The sequence below is a fragment of the Gossypium raimondii genome, chromosome 8, assembly GCF_025698545.1.
Source record: "Gossypium raimondii isolate GPD5lz chromosome 8, ASM2569854v1, whole genome shotgun sequence".
NCBI classification, from domain to species: Eukaryota; Viridiplantae; Streptophyta; class Magnoliopsida; order Malvales; family Malvaceae; genus Gossypium; species Gossypium raimondii.
The window spans coordinates 4705182-4717006 of NC_068572.1; the positions used below are offsets into that span (position 1 = coordinate 4705182).

The window sequence follows — 11825 nt, forward strand, 5'->3', positions numbered from 1 at the left end:
TTCATGTATACATTTGAACCACAATCAAAGTTTCATGTGTATAATTACATCAAATTAAAATTATTGTATCAAATTACACATTAAATCAAAGTTCATGTATAATTTTAGAATTTATCCCTTACTTTTAAGACATAAATCCAAATCTCATTCCCTTATAACTACTTTTAAGACTTAAATTTAAATCTCATTGATTTTAGCATATACTTTTTTTTCAAATATGTAATTAAAAAAACGATTGTTGAGAGCCAATAAATTTAATAAAATATCACCTAATTATTCGATTTTACTTTTTAATTACTAGCCATTAAATGGCTAATGGAAGATGATATGACAGTTTTTATAACTAGTATGATAGCAATTTTAACCCTAAATATTTATATATTGTGTCAATTTAGTCTTAACTTTAAAAATTTAACCCTCACCATTTACACATAATGTAATTTGGTCCTTTTTGTAGTTTAGCTTTTCTTTATGATTTCATCTAAGCTAAAAAAAGATTATTAGCTAAATTTGACCGAAAACAAATTTTCATATTTTCTCATTCTTTTGTAATTAACCCACAATGTCACAAAGAAAAGTAAAATTACAAAAGTACCAAATTAGACAATGTGTAAGTGTTGAGAGTTAATTCTTTTAGAATCGAGACTAAATTGACATATTGTATAAATGTTAAGGGTTAAAGTTGATATTATGATCATTTTAAAAGTTGTCAAGTTATTTTTCTATTAGTAATTTAACAATCGAAGACGAAAAAAGAAAAAGTCAAATAGTTAGGTGATCACTTTGTAACTTTTCATAGTTAAGTGACCAAAAAGATTTAGTAATAGTTGGATGACTAGTAGTGTAATTTACCCTAATGTTTTATTGTTTAAAACCATTTTGCTATTTTATAAATCATTATTATTATTTGAATATTCTCATTACTCTATTTGACATAATGTTTAGAACTATCCATAACCCCTCCCCAACCCATGAATAGGAGGATAATGCGCTTCAGCGCACTCGAACCCACATCCTCCTGCATTGGCAACAATACCAATACCAATCGAACTAAGACTCAATCGGCTTATAAATCATTAATCTTAAATTCAATGTTTTTGGAATTGGAAAAAAAATTTAAAAATAATTATAAAATTCGGTTCAACCGTCAATCCAATGATTTATACCGATTTATGAGTCAATCATTTTTCATCTTATTCAGGACCAGTATATCGATTGGTTCTCGATCTAATCAATCTATCTAACCGATCCAATTCTAAAAATGACGGTTAAATGAAAGTAGCAGTTGGACAATGCTCTTTTTCCTCCACCCAAATTCCATTCCCTTCTTTGCATTATTGTTGCCTTTTTCATAGCCTTCTTACCAGATCAAACATCTCAAAAATAATTCATTTTTTATTTTTAATTAAACCAAAAAGAAAAAAAATCAATAACACACTCGAATTATTTCGTCTATTATACACAACTCATACTTGTATATCTATAAATGTGTCATTACTTGTACATCTACAAATAAGCACATGCAAAAACACTAAATCTCACAACCTATCTCCAAAATGGCATCCTTTAGGGAAGAACGAGACACTTTCGGCCCCATCAATGTCCCTTCCGATAAGTCGGTTTCGTTTCACCTTCTCATCGTTTTCTTCTTTTCTTTTTCGCCAACACTGTTAGTTATTGTTGTTATTATTGTCATGTCGGTTGTTATAGATTATGGGGAGCGCAGACTCAGAGATCATTACAAAATTTCGATATAGGAGGGGAACGCGAACGTATGCCCGAACCTATTATCCGCGCCTTTGGTGTCCTCAAAAAATGTGCTGCCAAGGTTGATTTTGCTTCACAAACTTTGTGGGTATATATGGAAAGAGAAAGGATTGTATGAAACTGTAATTCCACGTCACCCGTATCCCTTTTCAATAAGAGAATAACAAATTAGATTTTTCCTCCTGATTTTTAACATTTTTAGTTGGATTTGAATTTTTTTCAGGAGGAAAAAGCTGAAAATCAAGAGAAAAAATCTGATTTGTCATTTTTCTTATTGGAAAGAGATAAGAATAATGTGAAATCGTAGTTTCATACAATCTATCTGTATGGAAATGTAGGATATAATAGTGTAATTTAGCATTGGTTTGGAATAGGTGAACATGGAGTATGGACTTGATCAAAGTATTGGGAAAGCCATAATGCAAGCAGCCCAAGAAGTAGCCGAAGGCAAACTCAATGATCACTTTCCCCTCCTTGTTTGGCAAACCGGAAGTGGCACTCAGAGTAACATGAATGCCAATGAGGTACGCATGTAACCGGATTTATATTTGATACACTGTTAATAAATTATCGGGTTTATTACATTATTTTACAAGATAGTAATAACAGATTTTTATAAGTTAATATTAGGACATTTAAAATGGTAATTACTTGGGAAGAATGGAATGTTGGGCAGGTAATTTCGAACAGAGCAGCAGAAATAATGGGACATAAACGAGGTGAGAAGTCCGTACACCCAAATGATCATGTGAATAAATCTCAATCTTCTAACGACACTTTCCCAACCGTAAGTAATACTATTAGATTGTTCAAATTTCATTATTATTATTTTTTTCCTTTAGATATTTTGAGTTTAAACTCTATACTATTCTTTTATAAATTTTATATAATATTTCTTTGACCGAGTTGATGTTGAGTTAATTCGTGATATTAATTCATCCAGCCACTTAAATATAATATAAATTATGCTGACTGAGTCTTAATTCGATTGGTATGAGCATTGTTGCCAATGCAGGAGGATGTGGGTTCAAGTGCACTGAAGCGCATTATCCTCCTATTTATGGGTTGGGGAGGAGTTATGGGTAGTTCTAGACATTGTCTCAAAAAGAGCAGTTATAATTAGTTTCTATAATGAGATTGTTCAAAAAAAAATATAATACAAATGATTATATATATCTTTTAAGTGTATTTAAAAACTAATAAATAAGACATTAGTTGTTATTGTGGGCAAAGCAAGTTTAAGTCCGAAAGCTCGCTCAAATTTATCTAAGATGACTTTAAAAAAAGCTCAATTCTAAAATAATCGAACTTCAAAAATAATCAAATATGTGAAAATTTCAAATAAAATCTATCTATAAAATTGCACAAAATTAAAGTTTATGCATAATATTACTTATTTATCCAAGTTTATGTGCAATTTTAAGATTTATTTCATTATATTATCTTGAAGGCATTTTATCTTTTATATCTTTTATATAAAGAAAATAGAAAATACAAATATAATGGAATTTGAAATTAAATCATTATTGTTTTTAACATTTTATTTTACCATTTCAACTAAAGCCTCATTTGGTTTTTATGCCATTTTTTACATAATTCTATTTTTACCCTTATCGTGGATATGTCCTAATCTGTTATACATTAAAATGTTCACCTAGATCAACATATGTGCTCATGTTTGGCTGGCTAAAAGATAATAATTAATTTTATCTCTATTATAATAAAGTCTTTGATAGAATTAGTGTCACGAATGAATTGAGAAAATAACTAAAACACCACTTACTTTAAAGAAACAATAAATATAAGGATATTTATATTTTTTATAATTTATCTAAAATCTTTAAAATAAACTACTTTGAAGTACAATGTCAATGTTTCACTTTAGAATGTGTTTTGATGAAGATTTTAAAATTTTTGAGATTTTTTTTTTAACATTAATCTCATTATCGGTTCTTATAGTATATGCTATTTTTTATACAATGCCTAGAACTATCCATAGCCCCTTCTCAACTATTAAATAGAAGGATAATGCGTTTTAGCATACTCAAACCTACGCCCTGTTGCACTGGCAATAATGTCGATGCCAATCAAGCTAAGACTCAATCGGCAAAATTTTTAAGATTTTTAAAATGCTAGCATTTTAGAATTCATCAATTCAAAATGTTACGACTGATAATTTCTTTGTTTATTAATTGATTTAGGAAAAAATAAGTTATTGAAATTTTACAAATTATAAAATAGTTATAAAATAAAATAATTATATTATAAAAAAATATTTAATATGGCTATAATTTTATTTGCAAAATTTTATAAATAGTTTTAATAAAATAAAATTTTAAAATATATATTATAATTAAATAAGATTATTTTTGAAGTTTACGTTTTTATCGATCATCTGTATTAAATCAAATAAAATTATAAAGAATAATAATAAAAAAACACACATACTTAGGTGGAATCTGGAAAAGGATATTGAGCTATTGAAATACCTCTCACAAAATATGGAATTCTTCAGCATATTTACCTAAACAAGTACCTTAATATGAATAAAATTTCTCTTACAAATTCCTCACCCAAACACACCTTTAAAGTATTAATAAAGAAGTGTCAACCAATGGTCTAAAGAGATATTATATATCATCTTTTAACAATGTATTTTCTTTCACCCTCTAATATTTTATAATTAAATTTAAATAAAATATTTTTATTATGATATGAAGTTCAACTCATATTAAAAATAGGAGGAGAATGCTTTAACACATTCGAACCCATATCTTCATATTGATAACAATGTTCAAACCAACCAAACTAATTTACTTATAATTTTAATTATCTCAACCTTTTTTTTCTTTCACCAGGTAATGCACATTGCGGCTGCAATGGAAATAAACTCAAGATTGATACCTGAGTTAAAGAATTTGCACTCTGCTCTACATTCAAAGGTTTTCCATGCTTTATTACCATATAAATTTTAAAATTTATCAACCCATTAATAGAAGTACATAAAAAATACTTGACAAACTTTCTTTTAATATTGAGAGATATATAAAAGAGGGAAAAAAATATAATAGCTTTTTTTTAATATAATGCTTAGAATTATCCATAGTCTCTCTCTAATCCATAAATAGGGGGATAATACGCTTTAGCACACTCGAACCCACCACGCTCTCTTACATTAACAACAATACTTACACCAATCGAACTAAAACATAATAGTTATATCTAAAGAAACCCATATCACTCCAAGTGCTAACCCATATTCTTTTTACTTCTTGACTTATAAATAAATTAATACAATTTTATATTCATTGTAAACTTCAAATGAGAGCTATAAATTTGAAAATGAAAATAGAAAATACATATATAAGAGAAAAATTTGAATCGATAGTTACTGTTTGGTTAAAAGTAAAATTTTCAAATTTTGAAAGTACGAGGATTGAAAATGATCACTAAATTAAAATATAAGTACTAAATCCACAACTTATACAAAATATAGAGTCGAATAGCAGAATTTGAGCTAAAATTATTGTTTTAAGAATTTTAGTTTCACTTTAGGACACAACATATATGACAAACCAATTAATTGAAGAGCTTGCGAACTTAATTTCATTTAATCTATAAATATATAACACTATATTCTAATAAAAATATTTCTTTTTCTTTTTTGTGGTTTTGTTATGGGCAGTCAGTTGAATTCAAAGATATTGTTAAAATTGGTCGCACTCACACTCAAGATGCCACACCTTTGACTCTTGGACAAGAGTTTAGTGGCTATGCCACACAGGCAAGCTCTTCATCTACTGCCGCTCTTTCCTTTTCATTTTTTTACATAATTTCGAGGGTGAGTCTGATATTTGTAATACTTTAAATTAATAGATATAATATCGATATATTGAATTCGATCCAAAAATGTATAAAAAAATTTAATTACTCTGGAACAATTAAAAAATTCTTTGGAAGAAATACAAGTTCTACTTTTGACGGTAATAGGTTATGAGGTGGTAGTCTCACTTATAAAGTCAAATCAATATGTTCTAAGAAGAAATATTTGAATATCAATCTCATCGATATCATCGATCTCTTAAGTGTCATACCAAATTTATCAATCAAATCATTTTTTCGATAAATACGAGACATTTAAGTCATATAAGTAAAGAGATCTATTCATTGATAAGAAAAAGAAAAAAACGTGAACAGTGATTGGATTGATGATAAAATAGAATCTTGGATCACGAATAGTGATTCGATTAATGATAAAGAAAGAAAATTTTTGATTCAGTTTTTCACCTTAACAACAGAAAAAAAGATTGATCAAATTTTATTGAGTTTAACTCATAGTGATCATTTATCAAAGACTTTAGTTATCAAATAATTGAACAATCAAGACAAATTTACTTACCATTCTTAATGGATTATAATTTCAATACATCCTATTTAACTATACCTTGGTCGGGTTGTAGGTGAAGTATGGAATTGATCGAGTTTCGGGCACCCTGCCACGAATGTATCAGGTTTGTCCATCATGTTTGAATCTATATTCCTCTTAAACTGTTTTGAATGGCTGACATATAAGAATGTTTATGATATGACACAGCTTGCACAAGGTGGTACAGCCGTGGGGACTGGATTGAACACAAAGAAAGGGTATAGACTTGAATTAAAATCAAAATTTCACGTGTCATTTGAGTGTTTGTAATGCTAAAAACAAATGTCAGGTTTGATGTAAAAATAGCAGCGGCAGTAGCTGAGGAAACAAAGTTGCCATTCGTCACAGCCGAAAATAAGTTCGAAGCTTTGGTATTCACTCCATATCTTTCAAAAACCAAGATATGTCCATGTTGAATGCATATCTCTATAATTTTGATTTTTGAATAACCAGGCAGCACATGATGCCTTTGTTGAAACCAGTGGAGCTTTGAACACCATAGCTGCATCCCTAATGAAGATTGCAAATGACATACGCTTCTTGGGAAGGTTTTATTTTATTTCATCTTTTTGTTATGTAGAAATATTATTATTGTGATGGTTTCAAACATTTTGCCTTGGTCCAGTGGTCCTCGATGTGGCCTTGGTGAGCTTATTCTTCCTGAAAATGAACCTGGCAGCAGTATTATGCCTGTAATTTTCTCATCTTTATTTTACTGGATTTATTTATTTATTATATACCACATTCCATGGCTCTATATTCTTGTTATATGTTTCAGGGGAAGGTGAATCCTACCCAATGTGAGGCTCTTACTATGGTCTGTGCCCAGGTAAAAAAAAAATTTCACTGTTTTTATTTTCCCATTTCCCTCGGTGAGTTATTTACCGCTAGCTGTAAAAATATTTTCAGGTTATGGGTAACCATGTGGCTATAACAGTAGGTGGATCTAATGGCCACTTTGAACTGAATGTGTTCAAGCCATTGATGGCTAGTGCACTCTTACATGTAATGTTTCTTCTTCTTCTTCTTCTTCTTACAATAGTTTCTTAGAAACTGCAATAACTCACTTATAGTTTATATAATTTTATCATAAAATTAATTAATTAATAAAGGTATATTATGGAATGCATTCATTTCAGTCAATACGACTGGTGAGTGATGCATCTGCTTCCTTTGTGAAGAACTGTGTGAAGGGAATTCAAGCTAATAAGGACAGAATTTCAAAATTACTTCATGAGGTCTGTAATCTCTTCACACTACACTCAATCCTTTAAGGTTCTTTTTATATATATATATATATAATTAAGGGATGATAGTGGATAACACGAAACCCTGATGAAAAGCATCTAACCTGTCATCATCCCTAATTTTATATCATATGCTAGATTCCCAAGCTATTAATCCTGATCATATGTTGTTTGGCTTGTGACAAATTGCAGTCTCTAATGCTAGTGACATCCTTGAACCCTGTAAGTACTTTTCATCTTTGTTCCTTTGTGTCCTAAATTACATTCTTGAATCAAATCTGTAATTAATAGTTATTTTGGTTCCAGAAAATTGGTTATGATAATGCTGCAGCAGTTGCCAAGAAAGCACATAAAGAAGGCAGCTCTTTGAAGGTAAAACTCATACTTGTGCTTATACTAAATCATTTTCATGCAAATATGAAATATAGGCGACGAGACCTTCTGGATGTTTTGTAGGAAGCGGCATTGAATCTTGGGATGCTCACAGAAGAAGAATTCGAAAGTTTAGTGGTGCCTGAGAAAATGATTGCCCCATCTGATTAAGTTGAATTACCAAATAAAATTCAACACTCAATTCGTTGTTGTCCATGTTCTGATTTTGGAATACATTAGGATATCTCCAGATTTTTATGTTCATAAATTATTTAGTTTCCATTTGAAAATGACTTAACCATCAACCAATTAAGATAGAGTCATTGTATCATGACTTGGATTGAGCTTTTTTTTTTTTTTTTTTTTTGTAAACAACACAGATAAGAAATGCTTATATAACTTATATATATTCAACCAATTAATCATAACCTTCGCATTGCAAAAAAACAATAATTTTAACTCAAATTCTTCCGCTCAAGTTGCAGCCTCACCTTTGTACAATTTAACTTTGGGTTAATGGTTGGATCCACACACCTCCAATATCTTCTCTTTTTTTTTATAAAAAATATATTTGATTAAGTTTAATGATTGAAAGCATGTAAATATCGCTAATTTAAAAAATATATGAATAAAATTTTCTATTAATTTTTTTATAAAAAATCATTTGTCAAAATGCTACTGTTTTGATCATTGTATTGTTGTATCTTTGGAGACATTCAACCAACATTTCTCCCAATCCCGTAGGAGCGGTCGAATCTGTCTTAAAGAACATGTGTTAAACAGGCCTCAACGTTTAGTAAATCTCTGTTCTTCTTTTCGATTTCAACTTTTTGTTACAATTTTATTGGCTCACGTATTTGACAATTTAAACATAAATTATTCTATTTATATTTTATTTTATATATAAATAATTGTTTTTTTATATTTTTATTTTTATTTTTTCGCTAACGTGTTTTGTCCAATAATTGGTAATTGAACTTGTATTTCGTTATTTAGGTCCATACCTCTTCACTAACACCATTAATTTATTAGCATCAAATACCAATCCATTGGTATGACATGTGACAACCTCTTAATATGTCATATAGTAGATATAAATTTAAAATTTTAAAATTAAATAAATTAATAAAAATATAATTTTTATCGAGGTTCATTCTTAATGTGAAAAAGAATTATATATTTTCAAATTAATTTATATTTTTAAAGTTTTTTTAATTTTTAAAATTTATAATCGCCACATGGCATATTGAGAGGCTATCACATGTCACCAATAGATTGATTATCAGTGTCACGTCAATATAAACTAATAGTGTTAATGCAAAGATATCATTCTAAGCAATTGAAATATAAATTTAAGTACCAATTAAATAAAAAAAATAAAATACTTTTAAATAAGTTGAGAAGATAAATTACATATTAACCCACGTATTCAATCAGAAGCTACGCGGTTATTTGGAATATGCCCACTGCAGTAGTAGTACACGTAGTGCAAATGGTACTTCAACTAACGGTACTACAATTATGAATTGGCAAAATTAATTCAAAAACATTTATTATAAATAGATTTCATAAATAACAAATTAATTAATTCCATAAACAATTTTTCGTCTATGTTAAATCTAGGAAATTGCATGCATATATGATAATTTAATACATTATTTTTATCAAATAAAATATTAAATAACAAAATGTATAAAAAAATAAATTTATTTATAATATTAATCATAAAAATAAATTAATTTAAATGCATTGTAATTAGTTAATTATAAAGGGTAGTTTGATTTGTACTTGAATGTTTCAAAGGAGGTAAGAACGTACAAGGTTCTAAAAGAGGGAAATCTAGGGGCGCCAGTTTTCACCAACCAAAGTGTGGAGAAATGTGACATGTCAGCTTCAGACAAGACAAAGATAGTACGATGAAAACCGTAACCGCAAAACCAAGGGCGGCGCCGCAGCTTAGATTAAATTACACGATCATATACTGGGGCCCCTTTACGGCTTTACAAACATCTTGGCCCAACTTACCCGCTTTGGGACCCACCCTGGTACTGACCCTTCTCTGCATTATCACTTTTTAATATGAAAGGGTAAAAGAAGGAAAAATTGAGTAATATTTTTTTAAATAGTAAAACTCAAACAATAAATGCGATTAATATGACTTAAACTCAAGTCATATCTGGATCAGTAAATTTTGGTAATTAAAATTTGTTTATTTTATTTATATTTTTTTTGGATTTTAAATTAATTAAGTACAATTGTAGTAGGATTTCACAAATTTCAACACAAAGAAACAAAGTTGACAAGTAAATGGAAGTTCATCTAATCCTAATTAACACCATTAAACTTACATCATTAAGGGAAAATAAAGAATTAATGACCAGAAATCATCAATTCCCACTGAATTGCACTTCAACTTTTCAACTTCAAATTGAAAAGGAAAAAAGAAAAGCGGGGGTAAACCAAAACCATGTCATCACATTGGCATTGATGTCGGAGGAACAGCGACGCCATCATCAAGAAAGTTCCAAAGTTCACCGAAGACACTCTCTTGCTGAGCCACGGCATTTTGGGTCATCGGCGATTGCCCATCCAGATATGGGATCTGATAGAATTTCATGTAATTCTCGTACGCTATTAGTTCCTCCGATAGTTTCTGCACTTGGTTTTCTTCTTCTTGAACTTCAAAAATGGCCGATTTATTCACTGCCTCTCCTTCCTGTTGTTCTTCGGGTTTCACTGGGAGGTAACATACATTCGTCTTCTGATCGCCGGACCCTGAACTGTCCTCTTCAGATACAACAATTGGGTCAGTTGCGAAACCACCAAGATCGTTCCAACCATAACGGAATCCATTATTGACTTGGGGTTGTTGATAAATGGGAGGATTTGAAGGGTGGGTGAAATTCCAGGCAGTGGTTGAGTTGTTGATTTGAGGGTTGTATTGGGTGGAGAAAGCGTCGTCTTCGTTGGGGAAATTGACTTTCGCTTTCTTGCCACGGATTTTACGAGCTTCCCTGTCGTAGGCACGGGCTGCTTCCTCGGCAGTGTTGAAAGTGCCGAGCCAAACACGAACTCCTTTCCTCGGGTCACGGATCTCCGCCGCCCATTTCCCCCATGGACGCTGGCGTATGCCCCTGTATAGGTTTTTCCTCTGCCTTTTCACTTTCTTCTCCACTTGCACCCCATCTGTTCGTAACAAAGTCCAAAAAAAGAAATAAAAAATAAAAACCCGAAGCCAATAATTTCTGAAAGGAAAATAACTAGTACCTGAGGATTGGGGTCGGTGCCTTTTACAGAGGGCGAGTGAGTCATCATGGAAGGATTGAGTTGAGTCAGAGCTAAAGCCATTTTTGACGAAAGGGGAATTGGGCCAGATGTCAGAAGCAGTGACGCCATGACCGCCTTTCCGGATGATGAATTCAGAAATGATAGCACCACCACACATCTCTTTGAAAGCAAAGAAATTAATTGCAAAAGCTTAAAGGAAAGAATAATAATGAAGAGGAGGTAGAAGGAATGAAAGGAAGGGTTTAAGGGAAGTTTTGGATATGGAAGAAAGAGTGACGACAGGAGGGGGGGTTTAAGTAGTGAGAGGAAAATAGAAGGGGGTGCGGCATGGTGAATGCAAGTTGGGGGATTAGGAACTTTCCCGCGTTTTACCTAACGAGTTAGAAAATGGGGCCCCGGTCAAATCATTAAATGAATAAAAACCAGTACGGCAAGGGATGCCCTAAAGCCCAAAAGATTGCCAGCATCGATTACAAGCCCGGCGGTGAAGGGATCAGTCGACCATGAACAACCACCAGAGAAACACTGGTGCGATGACAGCAACAGCCTCAAAAACTCACAATACAAAAAGAACTCGGCTAACATCACGTTATACGAGGCATTGGTATCATACTACTAAAAGTACATTTGATTAGGGAAATGAAAAATATAATTATAGAAATAATAAATGAATACTTGGTTTAATAATAAAGTTGAGGCTTTGGGATCATAGTTTTTGTTTTAGT

General features: G+C 30.9%; 2 protein-coding genes across 2 annotated transcripts; one reads left to right on the top strand and one right to left on the bottom strand.

Moving 5' to 3' along the window:
* Window positions 1–1556: 1556 nt before the first annotated feature.
* LOC105790430 (fumarate hydratase 1, mitochondrial) lies at window positions 1557–7983 on the top strand. The gene is made up of 17 exons (XM_012618017.2): window positions 1557–1615; window positions 1711–1828; window positions 2142–2291; window positions 2444–2554; window positions 4626–4709; window positions 5453–5551; window positions 6228–6278; window positions 6362–6411; window positions 6483–6564; window positions 6647–6741; window positions 6819–6885; window positions 6972–7022; window positions 7103–7198; window positions 7333–7431; window positions 7633–7662; window positions 7747–7812; window positions 7897–7983. The coding sequence occupies exons 1-17, from the start codon at window positions 1557–1559 to the stop codon at window positions 7981–7983; spliced, it is 1395 nt and encodes a 464-aa protein (XP_012473471.1).
* Window positions 7984–10001: 2018 nt separating this feature from the next.
* On the bottom strand, window positions 10002–11599 carry LOC105790434 (ethylene-responsive transcription factor ERF071). The gene is made up of 2 exons (XM_012618026.2): window positions 11080–11599; window positions 10002–10998 (listed from the first exon to the last, which is right to left on the bottom strand). The coding sequence occupies exons 1-2, from the start codon at window positions 11255–11257 to the stop codon at window positions 10286–10288; spliced, it is 891 nt and encodes a 296-aa protein (XP_012473480.1). The 5' UTR covers window positions 11258–11599; the 3' UTR covers window positions 10002–10285.
* Between the last annotated feature and the right edge of the window lie 226 nt (window positions 11600–11825).